Genomic DNA, 23,413 nt, shown 5'->3' on the forward strand with positions numbered 1-23,413 from the left:
CAGGGAAGTGCACACCGGTTGGGAGTGAACCTGGGACTGTGAGAAGAGGTTAACAGTGGGAATGAACCTGGGACTATGGAAGATGGATACCAGTGGGAAATGAAGCCGGACTATGGGAGGTGGGTACCAGACGAGAATGAAGCAATTACATTTTTACGAAACCCGCCAAAAGCTGTCGAAAATCCATAGACTTAGGTTTACTCCCCAATAGTGTACACTTCCCTGAGTCTCGGGTTCACTCCCCCACTGTTGCCTACTTTCTTTCCATAACTTTGTCGGATATTGTCGGGTTTCGTAAAAAAAATTAATTGCTTTTTTTTTTACGAAACCCAGTCCCAGGTTCACTCCCCACTGTTGCCTACTTCCTGGCGTGTTTCGTAAAAAAAAGAAACACCTCTAAAAATACCACTATTCAGTAAATAGATGTCAATTGTAGTCTAATATTCAGTATCTATTATTATTATTATTATTATTATTATTATTATTATTATTATTATTATTATTATTATTATTATTATTATTATTATTATTATTATTATTATCATTATTATATTATTATTATTATTATTATTATTATTATTATTATTATTTATTATTATTATTATTATTATTATTAATTATTATTATTTTTTATCATTATTATTATTATTATTATTATTATTATTTATTATTATTATTATTATTATTATTATTATTATTATATTATTATTATTATATATTATTATTATTATTATTATTATTATTATTATTATTATTATTATTATTATTATTATTATTATTATTATTATTATCACGTAAATTTTAATATAATACGGCAATTAATTCACGGAAGTACATCGCTCAATTAAAAATGGCAGAAAGTCTGGCCACATATTTATAATGAATCGGGTTTGTCTTAGATGACCAAACAAACAAACAAACAAACAACAACAACAACAACAACAACAACAACAACAAAAACAACAAATGAGACAAACAGAAAATTCAAGATTTTAAAAAGTAATAAACAAGAGAAGAGCACATCAATGAAAAACAACGAGATTATAACACATAAAAGATATTCGTAATAAATCGATAACTGATTAAATTACTCCAACTACTTGATTAAAAAAAATAATAAACATAATAATAATGATGATGATTACGATTACAACAATAATAATAATGATAATAATAATAATAATTATTATTATTATAATAATAATAATAATAATAATAATAATAATAATAATAATAATAATAATAATAATAATAATAATAATAATAGTATAATATCAACATTAAAGCATATTACAAGCAAATAAAATTATTAAAACAAAAGTTTTAAAAATATCAATAGACAGAAGGAATTTTTAAAATATTGGGGAAAAAAAAAGTTATCCCAGCCGGGATTTGAACTCTCGAACCTTAAGCTCAGAGTCAAACAGCTTATTTATATCCACCAAGACATGGTGTCACTTAACATTTGGTGACATTTAATCATGTCTATTTAGACATTTAAAAATGTATTTGAATGCCACTCTTACTTTGATATTTTGAACTAGATATGTTAATTGCACAATAGCAGAAATTTAAAAATTACGATCAAAATATTTTTACAACTTTGAATCGGGCTGTCAGTTACTGCACATGTTCAATCTGGAAGGAGGTCAGCAGTTTATTTACATTCAACCGAGATTGTCGCACTTTTCACTCTCTCTATAAAAAAGAGTTCCTTGTGGATACTGAATAGTGGAAAAGCACTATTCAGTATCTGATACTGAATAACCACTTCCTTTTATTTAATGTTTAGGTGAAAACTGCCAAACTGGTCACACTACACATTGTTTTGTTTATTTTGAGTTGAATAGAATCCTTTTTCCGTCTACCATTATCTAAGAATAGTGTTGTGTTGTTCTTTGAGGAAGACTTAAATGTAAAAATAATTATTATTATTTGAAATAACACATAATATATATTATAACGACGTACTAAATTCTTCACTTTTTTGTTGTCTGAATGTGATACGTGTTCCTCATTATATTCCGATAGAAAACATCCCAAGCATTGCTGTAACTGTAACACTCACACTCACAAAGATTATCGAATGGTTAGATTGATAGATATATTACTTACCTATAGTAAAGCGTTAGGTATGTGTTGGTTTTCTTTCCTTCTTAAATCGAATCATTTCTGCGTGTTCTCTCTCTCTCTCTCTCTCTCTCTCTCTCTCTCTCTCTCTCTCTCTCTCTCACACACACACACACACACACACACACACACACACACACTTTCTGTCCTTTGCCTTTGACTTTGACCATCTATACTAATTTTACGATTATTTTATACAACTCCACCACCTCCTCCTTTATTTTCTTCACCAACTACTCCTTTTCTTCATGGTCTTCTTCTTCTTCTTCTTCTTCTTCTTCTTCTTCTTCTTCTTCTTCTTCTTCTTCTTCTTCTTCTTCTTCTTCTTCTTCTTCTTCTTCATCATCATCATCATCATCTTCATCTTTTCTTCTTCTTCATCATCTTCGTTTTCTTCTGATCCAGAAATCGCCTGCTGATCCAGTCTATTTTAAAATTGCTACACGACTCATGATACGTGTATTTTCTATTAATAATATCGGGGAAAACCCTTAGATTCTTAGATGACAGTGAATTAAACTTAAGGAAATAAATTCAATCTCTGACAACAGCGGACTGTAAAAACTAATGGACTAGAATAATAAATGTGATAACAGCTTTTAAAAAGGGGGAAAATACAACAAATTAACAAAGAGATAACATTTTGAGCTAAAAACCCTTTTAAAGTTTAAGCAACTATCAAAATGTTTCGGGTTAGGAATTTTGTCCTTTTTTTTGAAGCTGTTATATTTATTCTATTTATTTTATTATTTTTTTTTTCACTTAAAATTGATAATTCATGTTGTAAAGTTCCCAGAGCTTGTGTTTTACACGAGAATGAGCTCAGTATAAATGTGTATTATTATTATTATTATTATTATTATTATTATTATTATTATTATTATTATTATTATTATTATTATTATTATTATTATTATTATTATTTTTATTATTATTATTATTATTATTATTATTATTATTATTATTATTATTATTATTATTATTATTGTTATTATTATTATTATTGTTATTATTATTATTATTATTATTATTATTATTATTATTATTATTATTATTATTATTATTATTATTATTATTTATTGTTATTATTATTATTATTATTATTATTATTATTACTCATCTCGTTTTACATTCCACAGCTTTTATCAGCTCAGTATCACTTTAATTATTCCTACAGCGACTGGCTCTCGATCTATCGGCATCCGTTGCAAAGCATAGCGATTTATGGGCAACCAAATTAATGCAACGCCCATAAAATGAGCTTTTATATAGTGCAATATCTACTAAACGTGCTCAAAGCGCTTTACAAGGGGTCCCTGGTCAACAGCAACATTTAACATTTAGGACGGGACATGATGACTGTCAGGCGATCTTACAATTTTTTCGTACAGCGACATCGCTGTTAATGGCCAGGTACTCATTTTACACCTGAGTTGGTGAGATAATGTGAGTAAAGTCCTTCTCCAAGGACTCGACTATGTGCCAAGCGAGGCTCGAACCCAGGACCTTCTGATCCGAAAGCGAGTGTCATACCACAAGACCACATAGTCACACACCACAAACCATGCTTTTATATCGGAGTCTATAACATTCTGGGCTGTCCGATAGCTCAGCTGGTAGAGCACTCGCTTCACACAAAAAGGGACCAAGATTGATCCCGAGTACAGTAAAGATTTTTTCTGACCTCCACCCTCAGTCTACCCAGCAGTGAATGGGTAGCTGGGTCTGTTAGGTCTGGCAGTAAGTAGTTTTCGATAGACTAGAAGTCCTATCCAAATGGTAGCAAGCAATAGCTATTGACCATTTCACGCTATAGAAACCGGGAAAAACTCTGGCTCTATGCGTCACATGGCTCTGAATGACTACTTTTTCTATAACGTTAAACCAACAATAGCTATTGCTTTTATCCACTACTCTTTGGATAGGACGTTAGTCTATTGCAAAGTATTTTCTGTCAGATTTAACAACCCAGGTACCCAATCACTAGAGAGGAGTGGACGATTAGTCTGAAAAGATGTGCGGCTATGTGGTCTTGTGGTATGACGCTCGCTTTCGGATCGGAAGGTCCTGGGTTCGAGCCTCGCGCTCAGCGCATAGTTGAGTCCTTGGAAACTGCTCTTTACTCACATTCTCTCACCGTACTCAGGTGTAAAATGAGTACCTGGTCATTAACAGCGTTGTCTTTGTCCGAAAAATTGTAATATCGCCTAACAGGCGGCATGTCCCGTCCTACATGTTAAATGTTGCTGTTGACCAGGGACCCCTTGTAAAGCGCTTTGAGCACATTTAGTGGATATTGCTCTATATAAAGCTCAATAATCAATAATCAAATATAACCCGGGATGGATCGATCTCGATACCTTTGCGTGTGAAGTTAGAGCTCTACCATCTGAACCATCGTAAGCCCCTTTATAAAGTAAAAGAGTTGAGACATGTGAAAAGTTGGAAGTCAATAAAGTAAAATGGAAGAAAATTATTTTATGGTGAACGTGAATATGAAGTTACGAGCAAGTTTATACTGTAAAAAGTATAGTATAATTCTGATTACGACAAACTGACATGATAAGAGAATGAAATGCTAAACACGTAATGTTTCGGACACTAAACCCTTCATGGGTCAAAAATAAAAACAGTCAGATCAATAAAGTCAGACAGAAAAGGAGAAAGTTCAACGCATGTCTGTTCGGGATTAACAATGACGAAATCAAATGTCACGGTTATCAATGATTCTTATTTTATCCGTTGTTGTTTTAACAGTGTCACGAAATGTTTTTATTAATGTTTTATTAAGTTTATTGTGTACACTAATCCCAATGTTATCCTTAGTTCGTGATGTCCCGATGTGATGATCATATCGCATTCGTCCTTTTGTGGTTGACTTCTCTGGAATAGATAAAGGGACATAGGGACCTGGTGTTGCGTAGAACCGTTTTAATGGCTTTAGTTTGAGGTCGGAAATTCTATTTCACAGTTCGTAGATTTTCCCGCGAGTCATTTCCGGGCACACAAAGAGAGACCATTTTAAAAAAAAAGTATTTCTTTTCTTTTAAAATTCTGTTTCTTGGTTTTTGTAAAACTTTCATCCTCCCCAGTCACCAGTTGGCCGTCCGACGATTCGGACGTATTTTATTTTCTATGCAAAGTTCAGCCGATGCTGTTTTGCAAGAAGTTTTTACTTCAGTTTATTAAAATCAATTAATTGTGATTTTAATTGTTACAGGCCTTGTGGTTGGTGGAATTATTCATTTGATTCTATCTTTCTGCTTATATTATGAGTGTATTAATACAAGTGATTTTCTAATTTGATAGTTTGTGCCAAGCACGTAGGGCAGTGACCACGTGTGTTGAGAAGTTTATAGTGTTGTGATGTGTGTAAAGGTGATCTAGTTTAAGTATTATTGCTTTTGTTTTTCTAGGGTTAATTAAATATTGTTTTCTTTCCCATTCTAGTGGGCCTGTTGATTTGGGGCCAAAGCCAAAGAAACTATTATATGAATTAACTTTAACCTGTTGAATTTTGGATGTAAGACCTTTCTTCTTTTGATTTGTGGCCAAAGCCAGAACATTTTAATAGCCTTATCCTTGGCCGATGCCATCGATATTATACCATATGAATATTGTTCATATCCGGCCAAAGCCGTGGACATTTTAGTTGTATTGTTATAAGGCCGACGCCTTAGATTCAAAGAGAGGTTGGACAGTACAAATTGTGACAGTAGAAAGAAAGGACGACAGACTGCATCATCTCGACTAGAGGAAGAAACCCTGACGGACCTGTTACGGACAGTTCATATTGTGTTCTATGTGTTCTGTAAAGGTAAGGGGCCCCACCTTCTTGTGAAATCTGTTTGTGACATGTGTTTATACCTATTCATCGTTACTGTCTAGTGAATTGAGTGATCGTCATTACATGTGCGAATGAGAGGCAGTGGGGGAGAGAGTAATTTGCATTAATAAATTATATGAAATCTGAAAATTTACTCATCATTCTTTGATTGTTAGTTTGTTGGGCTGGTCAATTTGTTGGACGTTAGCAACCCTTTAAGGCCATTGACTGGGACGGAGGTTCTGCAGACCACCGACTCACTCTTTGGCATTGTCACTTTGTGACATTTTTGGTGGTGGGGCTGCCGGGTATTTTTGCTGACGTTTAAAAGGTTGATTTTTGTCTAATACTGATGGTCGGGGGTGATTTGTAATTGACTCTCACCTCATCTGTTACTCACTTATAAAGACAGTTTATATTTTGTTGACTGACGTAAGACTGTATAGTCGTATCCCATGACATTGAATAGGAACTTGCACTGTCATTGATTTATTGCCTTTTGTTAAAAGACGCGGCTAAGTTGAAACCTTCTGTTATTGTTGTCACTTGCTGGTTATCTTAAACCAGTTGTCTGTCGCTGAGATTTACATGAATTGGGTCAGATTGACTTGTTATTTTAAACTGAGTTGGGAACAGGGAGCGTCGATACCTGCTGTATCCCCGTGGTTGTTATATTATGAGAAGTGTTGTTACACATCATCGCTGATTGTTTTATTTGCCATTAAAGGCGAGAAGAAATGATAATTGCTTGAAGTAAGTAATTATTGCAATATTTAAATTCATTCGTCAGTTATACCCGAAGGTATATAAATTTCCACTAGTTGATATTGTTGACTGATTTTCTATTTGTATAATTACAAAGACTTTGTTTTTAAGTTTCTCTTGCTTGCTCAAGTGGTTTAACTTCTTTGCTTTATTTTATTGAACTACATTGTCTTTTCCATACTTGAACCATCATGGATGTTGAGAAATTAATCAAACTCGGTGCTCAACTGGCATTGGAAGGCGAGGCTTTAAGGAAATGGGTAGATGAACAAATAAAGCAGGAAGAGGCTCGCAAGACGGATGCTCTGAATGAGGCCAAGGCGCGAAGGGAGCACGAGCGAGAACAAAGGGAGCACGAAAGAGAGCAAAGAGAACACGATCGAGAAGTGGCAAAGGAGGAGAGCGCCCGCGAAGAGAAGAAACTGGAGCTGAAAGCCACTCTTTTGGAAAGAGAGTTGGAGTTGGAAAGACTGAAGGTACAGCATCCAACCCATGCCTCCTCCAGGACTGATGTGCCGTCGTCGTCGGTCGGGAAGAGCCCACGACTACCGCCGCTTGATGATAGGAGAGATGATGTCTCGAGTTACATCTCGCGATTTGAGAGGCATGCTTCTGCCAATAACTGGCACAGTTCTGACTGGGCAACCCACCTGGGTGCCCTACTGTCCGGAAAGGCCCTGGAAGTTTATACCCGTATGGACGAGGCCGATGCCAAAGACTTCGGGAAGGTCAGGGACGCTCTGCTCGCGCATTACAATTTGACGGAGGATGGGTTTGCCGCACGCTTCCGTACAAGTAGGCCAGAGCATGGAGAGCGTATGGGCCAATTTAAGATTAGAATTGCTGGGTACCTGGACAGGCGGATTTCTTTGGCGGGGAAAAACAAATCCGACGCTGAAGAGATTATAGATCTGATACTGAAGGAGCAGCTAATAAATTCGTGTGGCCGGGATTTACAGGTGTTTCTCAAGGAAAGGAAACCTGGGAACACGGAAGAAGTTGTCAAGTTGGTTGAAAATTATGTGGAGGCGCACGGGGCGATGAACGCCTATTCTAGGCCTCACTCGACCATGCCTAGGACGGGTAAGGAGTCATCATTGACAATGAAGCCGACGAAGGATGAGCGTCATATGAAGGCCATGGAGACGAGTTCAATGGGGGCGCAGAAGGACAACCGGATGACTTGTCATCGATGCTCCAAACCTGGCCATATCGCTCGGGATTGCCGACAGAAGCCACACCAGCTCTCTGCTCTTCGAGCGGAAGTTCCAACGTGTGCATTTTGCAAACGACGGGGTCACACCGAAGAAAACTGCTGGAAGAAACGTGACCGTGTGTCACATACTGCGGCGTCATTGACCACAGAACCGGGGTGCGAAAATCACCACGGATCTATGGAACTCAAATGTGGGTGCACTATACCCGTGATCTCTGCAGCTTGCACAGCAGACGACAACCATCAATTCTCGCGTATGCCAGTGGCAACAGGCTTCATTGACGGGAAGCGTGTGACTGTTCTGCATGACAGCGGTTGTAGCTGCGTGGTGGTACGCAAGGGAATATTGTCACCAGAAAAAGTCAGCGACAAGAAAGTACCAGTTTCGCTTGCAGATGGTAGCATTGCAACAGCTTCCGTGGTAGAAGCGGAGTTGAGATGTCCATACTACGATGGGCCGGTTTCGGCAATGCAAATGGACAACACATTGTATGATGTAATTGTAGGGAATATTTCCAATGCAAAATGTCCAGGAATTGCCATTGGGGAAGTGAATGCGGTGGAGACGAGGTCAGCTGCGCGCAAGAAGGGCAAGAAGCCATTGACGACGCCGATTGCGTCAAATATCGACATCACTGTCAAGCAGTTAGTGGAGAAACAGACTAACGACCAGACACTGACGAAGTGCAGGCAGATGGCACAGACTGGAGAGGTAAGACAGACCGGCCGATCTAACGAGACTTGGTATGGTTTCGAAGATGGTGTCCTCGTCCGATATTTTAGGTCAAAGCTGACCAATCATGGAGATGTCATGAGACAATTGGTCGTGCCGAAGGACCTTAGACCAACGGTTATGAAGTTGGGTCATGAAAGTATACTTGCTGGGCACATGGCCGCAAAGAAGACTACTGACCAGATTCTCAACGAGTTCTTTTGGCCCAGCGTGTGGACCGATGTCCAGAGATTTTGCCATTCGTGTTACCGATGTCAGCGATCGGCACCTAGAGGGCGAATACCCAAAGTGCCACTTGAGACTGTACCCTTGATAGATGAACCGTTTAAAAGGGTGGCCATTGACATTATTGGACCAATAATTCCAGCATCAGAAAAGGGGTACAGATACATTTTTACAGTAGTTGATTACTGTACCAGGTATCCTGAAGCGATGCCTATGAAGTCTATGGAGACTGAGACCGTGGCTGAGGCTCTGGTAGATATTTTTAGCTGGATAGGAATCCCGCGAGAATTCCTTACCAATCGAGGCACTCAGTTTACATCGGAACTGATGTCTGAGGTATGTCGACTCTTGTCAGTGAGACAGCTCACGACAACTCCATACCATCCTCAGTGTAACGGACTAGTGGAGCGCTTCAACGGGACTTTGAAGTCCATGCTGAAGAAGTTAACAGCAGAGCATGAGAGAGATTGGGACAGATATATTAATGCCGCTCTCTTTGCCTATAGGGAAGCACCACAGGAGTCGCTCGGATTCTCACCATTTGAACTACTTTACGGTAGGTCAGTGAGGGGACCACTTACCATTTTGAGGGAATTGTGGTCAAGAGAAGTGGAGGATGAAGAAGTCAAGACCACTTACCAATATATTGTGGATCTCAGAGAGAAAATGGAGAACACAATAAAGCTAGCTCAGGAGAGTTTGGGAGCGTCCTCACTGAGAAGCAAACATTATTTCGACGGAAAGGCTAGACAGAGGTCTTTCCAGGAAGGAGACAAAGTGTTGTTACTGCTACCAACAAAGGGCAACAAGTTGCAAGTTAAGTGGCAAGGACCATACACTGTTGTGAAGAGAGTTGGGAGGAACGACTACACAATTGAAGTCGATGGTGACGAGAGGACATACCATATCAACCTGCTGAAAAGGTACTATGAAAGAGAGTCGCAGGAAGCTGTGGGGCTGCTTCAGTGCGCAGTTGCAGCTATCGTCCATGAAGAGGAAGTGACTGATGGAAGTGACATAGATAGTGATACCGTGCGTATAGAGTTGCCGAAGCAACGTCAGACTGAAACAATCCATGACGTCACAATTGGCACAACCTTGTCACCATTACAAAGAAGCGAGCTGGAGGGCGTTCTCAAGAAGTTTGAGGATGTGATGACGGATGTACCGGGCTGCACCGATGTGTATGAATATGACATCCGGCTCACCACTGACACTCCAGTAAGGAAGAAGCCATACCCAGTGCCTCAAGCGATGAAGGAAACGCTCAGACAGGAAGTCACGACGATGCTTGAGTCTGGGATTATTGAGCCTTCCGATAGCTCGTATTGTTCCCCTTCTGTCATTGTTCGGAAGAAGGACGGGTCAAACCGATATTGCATGGATTATCGTGCCCTAAACAATATCACAGTGTTTGATGCTGAGCCAATGCCATGCCTTGATGATCTGTTCCAGCAGATTGGCCCGGAATGCAATTACCTGACAAAAATTGATTTAGTCCGTGGGTATTGGCAAATTCGTCTTTCATCCAAGACCAAGCCCATGACAGCATTTGCAACAGAGCTAGGACTGATGCAATTTACTGTTTTACCTTTTGGCCTCCAAGGTGCACCAGCGGCATTCTCAAGACTTATGAGAAAGGTGCTACGTGGGCTATCAAATGTCAAGAACTACATCGACGACATTTTGATACATCATGCCGACTGGGAAAGTCATCTCAGGTGCATTGAGACGGTTCTTGGTAGGCTGAGACAGGCGAAACTGACAGCGAGACCAACCAAGTGTTTCTTTGGTCTCCCAGAAGTTGAGTTCCTGGGACATAAGTTGGGAAGCGGCAGGATTGCACCCACCATGGAAAAGGTTGAGGCAATCAGATCAGCTGACCCACCTCAGAATAAGAAGCAACTTCGGAGCTTCTTGGGTCTAGCGTCGTTTTATCGTCGTTATGTTCCCAACTTCTCGGCTGTAACGAGCCCGCTTACAGATGCAATTAGAAATGGTATGCCGAACCGTATTGTCTGGGATGAGCCAAAGCGTCGAGCGTTCGAACATGTAAAGAACGTGCTTATATCAGAGCCTGTTTTGCAACTTCCTGACTTTTCAAAGTCATTTATCCTCTCGACTGATGCCAGTGATACCGGAGTTGCCGCTATCATGAGCCAAGAACATGAAGGAGAGAAATTCCCTGTAATCTTTCTTAGCAGGAAACTGTTGCCAAGGGAGCAACGTTACTCTGTTGTGGAGCGTGAATGTCTTGCTATAGTTTGGGCAATACAGAAGTTGAGCACGTATCTTGTCGGGAGACAATTTGTCATTGAGACAGATCACGCGCCTCTTCTTTACTTGAATCGAGCAAAGTCCGAGAATGGCAGACTCATGCGTTGGGCTCTGTTATTGAGTCAGTATCGGTTCACCCTGAGGTCTGTTAAGGGAACTGACAACCATGGGCCAGACTTCTTGTCTCGGATGTGAACATTTCGTTCAAATTATTGTAACAAAAATTGTGTTTTTGTCTTAAGAAAGGGGCTGTGTCACGAAATGTTATTATTAATGTTTTATTAAGTTTATTGTGTACGCTAATCCCAATGTTATCCTTAGTTCGTGATGTCCCGATGTGATGATCATATTGCATTCGTCCTTTTGTGGTTGACTTCTCTGGAATAGATAAGGGACATAGGGACCTGGTGTTGCGTAGAACCGTTTTAATGGCTTTAGTTTGAGGTCGGAAATTCTATTTCACAGTTCGTGGATTTTCCCGCGAGTCATTTCCGGCACACAAAGAGAGACCATTTTTAAAAAAAAGTATTTCTTTTCTTCTAAAATTCTCATTCTTGGTTTTTGTAAAACTTTCATCCTCCCCAGTCACCAGTTGGCCGTCCGACGATTCGGACGTATTTTATTTTCTATGCAAAGTTCAGCCGATGCTGTTTTGCAAGAAGTTTTTACTTCAGTTTATTAAAATCAATTAATTGTGATTTTAATTGTTACAGGCCTTGTGGTTGGTGGAATTATTCATTTGATTCTATCTTTCTGCTTTTATTATGAGTGTATTAATACAAGTGATTTTCTAATTTGATAGTTTGTGCCAAGTACGTAGGGCAGTGACCACGTGTGTTGAGAAGTTTATAGTGTTGTGATGTGTGTAAAGGTGATCTAGTTTAAGTATTATTGCTTTTGTTTTTCTATGGTTAATTAAATATTGTTTTCTTTCCCATTCTAGTGGGCCTGTTGATTTGGGGCCAAAGCCAAAGAAACTATTATATGAATTAACTTTAACCCTGTTGAATTTTGGATGTAAGACCTTTCTTCTTTTGATTTGTGGCCAAAGCCAGAACATTTTAATAGCCTTATCCTTGGCCGATGCCATCGATATTATACCATATGAATATTGTTCATATCCGGCCAAAGCCGTGGACATTTTAGTTGTATTGTTATAAGGCCGACGCCTTAGATTCAAAGAGAGGTTGGACAGTACAAATTGTGACAGTAGAAAGAAAGGACGACAGACTGCATCATCTCGACTCGAGGAAGAAGCCCTGACGGACCTGTGACGGACAGTTCATATTGTGTTCTATGTGTTCTGTAAAGGTAAGGGGCCCCACCTTCTTGTGAAATCTGTTTGTGACATGTGTTTATACCTATTCATCGTTACTGTCTAGTGAATTGAGTGATCGTCATTACATGTGCGAATGAGAGGGAGTGTGGGAGAGAGTAATTTGCATTAATAAATTATATGAAATATGAAAATTTACTCATCATTCTTTGATTGTTAGTTTGTTGGGCTGGTCAATTTGTTGGACGTTAGCAACCCTTTAAGGCCATTGACTGGGACGGAGGTTCTGCAGACCACCGACTCACTCTTTGGCATTGTCACTTTGTGACAAACGGGTATTGACTGTATTTTCCTCTATTTTACCTTATTACTATTATTTACTTTTTAGGATTACTACACAAACATGGATGATAATCTATCGAAGATTTTACCACGAGGAAGTCATGACAACATTTCTTCAAAAAGACTCCATCACAAGGTTGAAGATGAACTCCCTGTTATGTCATCGCTCGAGTGTCATCACAACGTTGAAGACGATCGCCCTTGTAAGTTGTAAGTCATGCGTAACATTGGTACTAAAAAATAAGCTTTTAAATCACGCAATATCCACTAAACATGTTCAAAGCTCTCTATAAGGGGTCTCTATTCAACAGCATCATTTAGCAGTAGAATGAATCATGAAACCTGATAGGTAATAATACAATATTTGTTTCGATGAAGACAGCAATTTTAATGGCCAATAGCTATTTTATGCATGGGTGCGGTGAGAGAATGTGCATTTGCCAAGGACTCAACTATGCACCACTCAGAATGAGACATGAACCTTGAACTTTCGGGTCTGGAAGATGAGTGTCCAACCACTAGACCATGTAGCCGCACAAAGTATAGATGTCCTTTTGATGTAAGAATTATTTCCCTTTATGTTGTTCACGCCGAGAAGTTACCAGATTGAGACCCCTATGGAAACCACAAAAACCAAACAACGTTCGACTCTTGGCTTTCTTCATAAGACACAAAAGGCAAAGAATGATGACATTTCGTTGATTGTAGTAAGTTGTCGTTCCAAGCCATAAAGTCCAAGGCACCAGAGTTTATCCCAGTTTCTATAGCAGTAAACGGACAGTGGCAGCTTTTTACTATATATCGATAGGACGCATCTGTTGCAAAGGATTTTTCGTCATGTCTAACAGATCCAGCTACCCAATCACTACCGGGGACACAGGGTTAAAAATAAATTATTATTATTATTATTATTATTATTATTATTATTATTATTATTATTATTATTATTATTATTATTATTATTATTATTATTATTATTATTATTATTATTATTATTATTATTATTACTTGTATTATTGTTGTTGTTATTATTATTATTATTATTATTATTATTATTATTATTATTATTATTATTATTATTATTATTATTATTATTTTTATTATTATTATTACTTTTATTATTGTTATTATTATTATATTATTATTATTATTATTATTATTATATTATTATTATTATTATTATTATTATTTATTATTATTATTATTATTATTTATTATTATTATTATTATTATTATTATTATTTATTATTATTATTATTATTATTATTATTTATTATTATTATTATTATTATTATTTATTATTATTATTATTATTATTATATTATTATTTATTATATTATTATTATTATTTATTATTATTATTATATTATTATTTTATTATTATTATTATTATTTATTATTATTATTATTATTATTATTATTATTATTATTATTATTATTATTATTATTATTATTATTATTATTATTATTATTATTATTATTATTATTATTATTATTTATATTTTTATTATTATTATTATTATTATTATATTATTATTATTATTATTATTATTATTATTATTATTATTATTATTATTATTTTATTTATTATTATTATTATTATTATTATTATTATTATTATTATTATTATTATTATTATTATTATTATTATTATTATTATTTTATTATTATTATTATTATTATTATTATTATTATTATTATTATTATTATATTATTATTATTATTATTATTATTATTATTATTATTATTATTATTATTATTATTTATATATTATTATATTATTATTATACTATTATTATAATTATTATTAGTACTAAATACAGTAGAATTACTTGAAATACTTTAAACTGAAATTTTGGGGACCTTCTAAACCATTTCGGTTTAAAGACATTTTGGTTTAAAGCAAGTTCCCTTTTTGCGATGTTTTTCAAAGGTGGTACAATTTAGTTGCTGATTTAATCGTATCATGGGTTGTTTTCCCTTAAGTAAAGTTTTTGAATAAATGCCGCCTTGGTAACCATTTATTTATTTATTTTAAAAAATTTTTTGGTTGTGTTTTAAAAAATGTTTTAATAATACTTTTGGGAGTTTTGTTTTTACAATAAAAATTGTTAAAAGAATTGAGTTCGGGATGCCTTGTTTTTCACATATCTCTGTCTTGCTCAACTTTTTTTCATCGACTTCACATGGTATTTTGATTTTAATCTCCAAAGTGTAAGTGAAGTGCTTTATTTTTAACATCTTTTAGTAAAATGTAAAGCTAAAATAAGATCGAAAGTTCTTGTGTGATAATTGAGAATGAATGATTCGCAGCGACTCAGAAGTGAAGTGAAATGGAATTGAAAAGACGTGTCAATGCTAAGCTGTCTACTACATACCCCTCTTTTGCTGAAATGTCATTAGATTCAAAGGCCTAATTACATACCCCCCCCCCCCCCATTCACCTTCCACCCCCTCACACACACACATTTAAACAAAGTGGAAATGAAATGGCATGTCAGTGTTAAGTTGTCTACACCGAACCCCCCTTTTTGTTGTGTTGAAAATCCAGTCAGTTCCAAAGCATCAACACACGAGCGAGAACATTTTGCCTGCATGATTCTACACCCCCACCTCCCTTCTTTCCTCCGTTTTCGCCTGCCAGTCACCCGTTGTCTTCCTTTTCAGTTCTGTGCGATTGTGGTGCAGTGATTGAAATGTTTGCCTACCCCTGACCCCTACCCCACCCCTAAACCTCATCTCATACTTAGGCTCTTTGTTTAATATCGCTGGGCATTATAACGTATGGTCACCTTCCCGAATTTTTGAAGAAAAATAGAGAGAGAAATGGGTGAGGTGCTCTCAAGTTGTTTCAGTTTAAAGAAAGGCCTGAAGTATTTCGGTTCATCGTAAAAATTATTACAAAGATAATGAAGAAACTAGTACAATTTATTAAATTTTTTGCGGTTTAAAGTATTTTTCGGTTTAATTTTTTTTCGGTTTAAAATTATTTTACTGTATTGTCATCATCATCATCATCATCATCATCATCATCATCATCATCATCATCATCATCATCATCATAATCATCATCATCATCATCATTATTATTATTATTTTATTACTATCTTTATCCTTATATTTCCATCTACAGTTAGAGCAGAGTTTGAAGAGTGCTGTTTCGGGACTCCAGAGAGTGGTGAACCATTTGACAGATGTAAGAAAAACCCTGGTCATCAGAATTTTATTCCCGTAAATAAATTAAAAATGAGTGACCTTCCAGAAGACTGCAGAACGAAACGTGATATGGAAGATATCAAAGAATGCATTGACCGGACTGTGAGAATTGTAGTGAAATATATCAGTGAAAAGAGGCCGGATTACTATCAATATACAACAATACTATATCCGAATTCTAACCAACGTGGACGCCGGGTGGCTGGTATTTTGGGAACAGGATTCATAGAGGTGTGTACTCCAGTCCCTGACAAAGCCTGCCCTTGCATTGATTGCCGTAACAGCGGTGATCCAAAGATGGGTTATACAGAGTTCATAGTGAAGACAGCAACACATGTTGTATTTGACCAGCTTGAGTTAGAGAAAACGACAATAGAGTTATTTTTTGACTCTCCAGATAGGGATACAGTGAAATGTATCAAGGGAGTATCAATTATTGGTGATGATGATGATTATGATGATGATGATGATTATGGTAATGATGACAATGATAATCACTATAGTATATCTACTAATGAGGTAAAGCGATGTAGGACAGATGTGACGTTGTTAAAGTGTGTTAGTCATGATCCTCCTGACTTACCTCTAAGGTGCCTTGTCGGGCCTATCCACGTCAAGTCAACAGGCATTATAATATCCCATCCCCATGGAGGTAGCAAGCACATTACCATTGGACATTTTACAAAATATGATCTGCCATTCCAATTTACAAATACATCTGACGTAAAAATTGATCTGCCATTGGAATATGTTGCAGATTTGACACAAAACACAGATAGGAAGTCACTTATTGGGGAAGACGAGATCAATAAATACAAAGTCATTAAATGTAATGACGAGGCATCAATTTGGTTGCCCAAGAGTTCCTTTGAGATTCTAAAAGTTTTTTTTCCAAAATATAGGAATATCTTTGGTCTTACAAGATTCATTGTCGTTGGCCTACATTGTTTAATCCCACGAGATGCTGATTGGCATTATCCCTATCAAAATCATTTGAAAATGTGGATTAAGTTCCCTCCAGACACAATATTTTGTTTTAAAGAAATTAATCTATCTTTCTGCTTACCTGAATTGGAAATTTGGGATGATGACATCCCAATGGCAAGGTGCTATGACATTGACACTTGTCCAGGGTGCAGTGGTGCCCCAGTTTTCGGAGGTGGTACTTATTATTCTAAAAAATATATACTTACTCATTCTGGCAGTTTAGGAATCCGAACCAACCTCAGTGCAGTCTATAATTTGGTGATACCTTAATAGGATCTCTCACCGTATGTGGGTGTTTAATGTTATTGAGCAGGTTTGTCTCTGTCCCAAAAGAGGCAATGTCGCATCCTACATTTAAGTGTTGCTGTTGGCTTGGGACCCCCTGTAAAGTGCTTTGAGCACGTTGATTAGAAATTTCTCTTTAAAAATGCTTTAAGTTTTATATTTAAAATTTTGTCTTATCAGCTGTTCTTAGTGACTCGTTGCCAAAGTGTGGGAAACCTGTCAGTGTATTGGACAACACAACACATGATTTAGCCAACCAAGTATGGAGAAATGATATTTTATGTCAAAACAAACGTTGTAGAAAATTACTAATTTTTTAAATAGGACAAATGTGGCGTGACGTCACACCTTCTACTCTTCTGGTTCCAAACTCCCTAGAAGTGTGTACTTGTGTAGCCAGTGTTTCGGGGGATTAATAATGAATAGGTTATCTATCGACTCAAAAGGTAGCCTAAATAGTTTTAACTGAATTTCTAAAGATTCACGTAAGAGAAGTAAAAAGAAGTAATCCTACAGAGTCATTAGGCCCATGGATCCACAGTTCTATCCAGGTTTCTACAGGGCTTAACGGATGATAGCAATTGCCTGCTATCCTTTGGAAAAGAGGCTAGTCTAGAGTAAATTACTTTCCACCAGATCAAACAGACCCAGCTACCCAATCACTGCTTGGTGGACAGGGGGGTCAGAAAAAGTTTCGACTGTGCCCGGGATAAACCTCGGCCCCTTTGATTGACAATCGAGTGCTCTACCAACTGAGCTATCGCCCCCCTTCCCAATAATAGAAGAAGCACAACATTATCAAAATAACCTGCTTGACAACTCAGCTTTTTGACTTGTCTTGAAAATTGTGTTCCATTTGGTGATTTAGATCATTATTGGCTAGATCGGTTCATTGACCAGCATCAACGTGTACATATATACAGGTCTGACCTCCGGACCCGATTATGGGCCTAGTTTAACATTGTTGTAATGGACAATATTTTGCCTCATTTTTTTAGATTCCCATTACAACAATGAGCCTAAAAGGAATTGGGTTGTAAGACCTACACATAAGCGCACGTCGATCAGCGTCTAAAGATTCTATCCGATGACAGATTTTTCTCACAAATTTTGGGGCAGATTTTCTTATATAAATGAAATCTATTCCATATTGATTGGTAGCTCTGTATTCAAGGATTCAGATTTTGGTGTTTGGACATTTATCGACATATTCTCTTCTTTTTAAATGTATTTAAGCACTAAAATAGTTCTGCTGGGTCAATATTAATCGAATAATATACGATTCTTACACTCTTGCTTTTTGAAATTCCGGACGTGTTCTCAACCGTTGCACGAGCTTGCGAGTACGTGTTGGGAACAACGTTGTCACGTTTTGTTCTAATTCTATCAACCTAATGAAAATGGTGGGGAATAGACAATATCAACATTTACACACTCACTCAGAGAATATTGGAATAGAAAACTGGAAGGCTGATTTTTGGGGAAATTGTTTACTTGTTATTTTTTTTTTTTACTTCCTCTATCACTGTTTTCTACTATACACACTTTTTAAGATCTTTACAATTCAGTGAAAAAATTTTTATTGATGAAGAAATCGTGAATAAAATTATAAAAAAGTTATTATGTTTGTTTCTGTGTTTATGTGTGTGTGTGTGTGTGTGTGTGTGTGTGTGTGTGTGAATAAATAACTTTACCTATTCATATTTTTATGGCTTGATGTCATTTAAAATTCCTTAATAAAATGTGAAAATTGATTTGAAAAGTACCATAATATATGTTGTGCCTTTATATATTATGAATATATTGGTGTTGAAGTACATAGAATTCAAATTTCAACTGCTTTTCTTATCAAACACGTGTAATTGTAATATATATATATATATATATATATATATATATATATATATATATATATATATATATATATATATATATATATATATATCGAAAGTTTATGTATATATGAATGCTTCTGATTAACGTATATTTCCCTTTTCAATTATTGTACAGAATGTTGGATACCATCACATTTTATTTTTTCATATTTACTGATGAAATATACCATAATCAATCCTGTTGTTATATTTCCTTGACTTTGGCCTCTAAGATAAATATCATTTATATTTTATTTGCTTTCCATTTTTATATACAAGTCATAGCCGAGTGACACATTGTTCTATGAGGCTTATTGGTGGCCTCTAACATAAATATCATTTATATTTCATTTGGTTTCCATTTTTGTATACAAATCATAGCCCAGTAAAATTGTTCTAAGAGACTTTTTACTCGATTTGCCTAAAGAATAATCTTTAATTAAATGATTAAAAAATAAATCATTTATTTATGTTAAATAATACCCTTGACACATTTTTATTGATAGATGTCCTGTATTGTAAACAGTGCTTGATAAATTCATTCATTTAAAGCATAATATGTTGAGTAAAAGAATGGACAAGTTAGAATCACATCGATAATTCATGGCGTCATTCTGGTCTAATTATGGATGTTTTAAGTAAAGGTTGAACTGACCCGTTTTTGGAACAAGATGGGAGATTACTGTTAGAGAGTGGAAGATTGAGTACTTTCTGGGTGGGGTTCCTGACCTCCCATAGTGGGCAGGGAGGTACATGCTATGTCCTCTATCCCCCTATATCTGTTTCCAACATGCTTTCTGTCTTTGTCTTGGAATCAGATTACTTGGTTTTGTCCTGGCCCTTGCCGGAGTCCTTGGAGGGAAACAGTCAAATGCATAGTTATTGTTTTGGGAGATGATATTTTTTTCCTTGTAAATCATCTCTCTATTATGAATTATTATATTTGTTATTTTTAATGTATAATGTGAGCATTTGATTGTATTCCTCTTTGTTGGATTTTGTTCTTGTGTCCGGATGAGACTTATAGGTGATCTCAAACTAAGTACATTGGTGGTATGCTCTTGGATTCTACATCTGATCTCTATTTGTTCCCAGTTTCCCTTTGTCTTACGTTCTCATGTGTGCTTTAATTGTAATTCTAGAACTTTTTACTTTCCCATTTTCTTCCTTTTTTACTGGCGCTGATATGACCTTAATGTGTTGCAAGCGCCGTAAAACCCTTAAAAACAAAGGATTGATTACTTTACTTACAGATGGAACAAGATGGGAGATTACTGTTAGAGAGTGGAAGATTGATTACTTTAGCTATAGAGGGAATAAGATGGGAGATTACTGTTAGAGAGTGGAAGATTGATTACTTTAGTTATAGATGGAACAAGATGGGAGATTACTGTTAGAGAGTGGAAGATTGATTACTTTAGTTATAGATGGAACAAGATGGGAGATTACTGTTAGAGAGTGGAAGATTGATTACTTTAGTTTTAGATGGAACAAGATGGGAGATTACTGTTAGAGAGTGGAAGATTGATTACTTTAGTTTTAGATGGAACAAGATGGGAGATTACTGTTAGAGAGTGGAAGATTGATTACTTTATTTATAGATGGAACAAGATGGGAGATTACTGTTAGAGAGTGGAAGATTGATTACTTTAGTTATAGATGGAACAAGATGGGAGATTACTGTTAGAGAGTGGAAGATTGATTTCTTTAGTTATAGATGGAACAAGATGGGAGGTTACTGTTAGAGAGTGGAAGATTGATTACTTTAGTTATAGATGGAACAAGATGGGAGATTACTGTTAGAGAGTGGAAGATTGATTACTTTAGTTATAGATGGAACAAGATGGGAGATTACTGTTAGAGAGTGGAAGATTGATTACTTTAGTTATAGATGGAACAAGATGGGAGATTACTGTTAGAGAGTGGAAGATTGATTACGTTAGTTATAGATGGAACAAGATGGGAGATTACTGTTAGAGAGTGGAAGATTGATTACTTTAGTTTTAGATGGAACAAGATGGGAGATTACTGTTAGAGAGTGGAAGATTGATTACTTTAGCTATAGATGGAATAAGATGGGAGATTACTGTTAGAGAGTGGAAGATTGATTACTTTAGTTATAGATGGAACAAGATGGGAGATTACTGTTAGAGAGTGGAAGATTGATTACTTTAGCTATAGATGGAATAAGATGGGAGATTACTGTTAGAGAGTGGAAGATTGATTACTTTAGTTTTAGATGGAACAAGATGGGAGATTACTGTTAGAGAGTGGAAGATTGATTACTTTTGTGATAGATGAAACAACACGTGTTTCCACATTCAGACATAAGGTTTGCTGATAATGGATCAAGCTTGTAAGATTTCATCAGTGCTTTTGTAATCAGATTTTTCTTCTCATAAAGTAATCATGTATTTATCTAAAATTGTAAAGTCTATTGCCCAAAAAGGAATCTATTTCATTGTTGTTATCATAGATGTCACGTTTTATTCTAATTCTATCAACCTTATAAATATGTTGGGGAATAAACTCTAAGCTGGGTGGTGTTCCTGCCTCCCAAAGTGGGCAGGGAGGCACTAACTGTGTCTTCTATCACCTTATACATCTGTTTTCCAACTCGCTTTCTGTCTTTGTCTTGGAATGAGATTACTCGGTTTTGTCCAGGCCCTTGCCGGATACCCTGGTTGGGAGGGAAACAGTCAAATGTATTGTTAGTTTTGGGAGATGATATTTTTTTCCTTGTAAATCATCTCTCTGTTATGCGCTGTGTTATGTTTGGTTATATATATATATATATATATATATATATATATATATATATATATATATATATATGTATATATTATTTGTAAACATTTGAGTGTATATCTCTTATTAGGGACCTGTGTTTGTGTCTGGATGAGACTTTTAGGTGATCTCAAACTAAGTACACTGATAGTGTGCTCTTGGAATCTACATCTGATCCCTATTTGAAGCAATTCCCCTTTGTCTTACATTTTCTTGGGTACTTTAATTGTAATTCTAGAACTTTTTACTATCCCATTTTCTTCCTTTTTACTGGCGCTGATATGACCTTAATGTGTTGCAAGCGCCGTAAAACCCTTAAAAACAAAAACGATCACGATTGGGCATTTTGTTCTGCTTGACACCAGGGGCCGTTTTCATGATCGCGGACTAGCGCTTAGTCTCTGACTATCTCTAACTTTAGTCAACGACTTGAAAAAATCGGATTTCATGTTAGCTGACTAAGCAACTGTGCTCATTGATGTGTCCAAAATGTCTTGGTTGTTGTTGTTGTTGTTGTTATTATTTTTGTTGTTGTTGTTGGTGTTGTTGTTATGTTGAACACATATTTGTTGAGGCACTGTCTCATAATTGATGCATTTTCACTTTTGACCATTCTCCATAAATTTATGTAATCCTCTTTGGCATAAACAAAAGCTATCTGTCAAACTTTTACAATCAAAATTATATTGGAAGCGCGTTATGTTCATTTTCGTTTGTATTCACCAGTAATGTGTATTGATAGTTATAAAATGTAGATGTCTGATAGTTAATAATTGCCATTCATTGCTTCATATCCAAATACTGCACGTATGTCGTTTAAGCTTCAATTAAACGAACTCTCCAGTTAAACGAATTCCTTCAAAATGGATATGCGGAAAATTCATAATTTTTTATAATGTAAATCTTCTACGAGTTCCGATCCTCACCTGTTATCGATTTTAATATAGCTGTAATAAACTAAATCCTTTCCTATTGTTTTAAAATTCATGAAAAAATATTTTGTTTATTAAGACACATTGATTTAGAGGTTCATACAATTTTTTGCAGCTATGCATTGGGGGGCAGCTGAGAAAAAGAAGAAAAACACGCGCCATTTATTTAAAATCTGACTATAATACCTTACTATTTGGTTACAAAATATCTAATAATCTTACTTGGAGGGGTAGAATAAATTTTTCTTCCATTTCTTTGTATTTATTAAACTCGTTTTATTATTATCGTGCAATAACGACATACTCGCAAGCTCGTTGTGTTTTAGGGCACGATAAAAAAAAATAACGCGTTTAATTAAATACAAAGAGATGAAGGAAAGAATCGTATATAATAACACCCCTGTTGTACCGTTTCCTATAGATAGTATGTGCTTGGCTAAGAAGCTCACAACGTTGCCATCCGGAAGTATAACGGACCAACACACCAAACTATGTGTAATCATGAACTTTTATAGTCTGGAGAATACAGTTAAGAGAGAATT

The 23,413-nt window shown here is 35.9% G+C and overlaps 2 protein-coding genes across 4 annotated transcripts; both read left to right on the forward strand.

Moving 5' to 3' along the window:
* Nucleotides 1-1,833: 1,833 nt before the first annotated feature.
* LOC144980275 (uncharacterized) lies at nt 1,834-19,131 on the forward strand. 3 transcript variants are annotated; one of them, XM_078927908.1, is made up of 3 exons: nt 1,834-1,915; nt 12,837-12,993; nt 15,924-19,131. In XM_078927908.1, the coding sequence occupies exons 2-3, from the start codon at nt 12,852-12,854 to the stop codon at nt 17,261-17,263; spliced, it is 1,482 nt and encodes a 493-aa protein (XP_078784034.1). In that variant the 5' UTR covers nt 1,834-1,915; nt 12,837-12,851; the 3' UTR covers nt 17,264-19,131. The 3 variants fall into 3 exon arrangements, with proteins under 3 accessions (XP_078784034.1, XP_078784035.1, XP_078784033.1); XM_078927909.1 differs by lacking the exon at nt 1,834-1,915 and adding an exon at nt 2,056-2,132; XM_078927907.1 differs by lacking the exon at nt 1,834-1,915 and having other exon boundaries at nt 12,843-13,000.
* LOC144979249 (uncharacterized) lies at nt 6,913-11,367 on the forward strand. Its single transcript, XM_078925860.1, has one exon. It carries the CDS (start codon nt 6,913-6,915, stop codon nt 11,365-11,367), a length of 4,455 nt encoding a protein of 1,484 aa, XP_078781986.1.
* Nucleotides 19,132-23,413: the final 4,282 nt, after the last annotated feature.

The sequence above is a fragment of the Berghia stephanieae genome, chromosome 9 (assembly GCF_034508935.2).
Source record: "Berghia stephanieae isolate SIO BIC M18660-M18661 chromosome 9, UCSD_Bste_1.3, whole genome shotgun sequence".
Classification (NCBI taxonomy): Eukaryota; Metazoa; Mollusca; class Gastropoda; order Nudibranchia; family Aeolidiidae; genus Berghia; species Berghia stephanieae.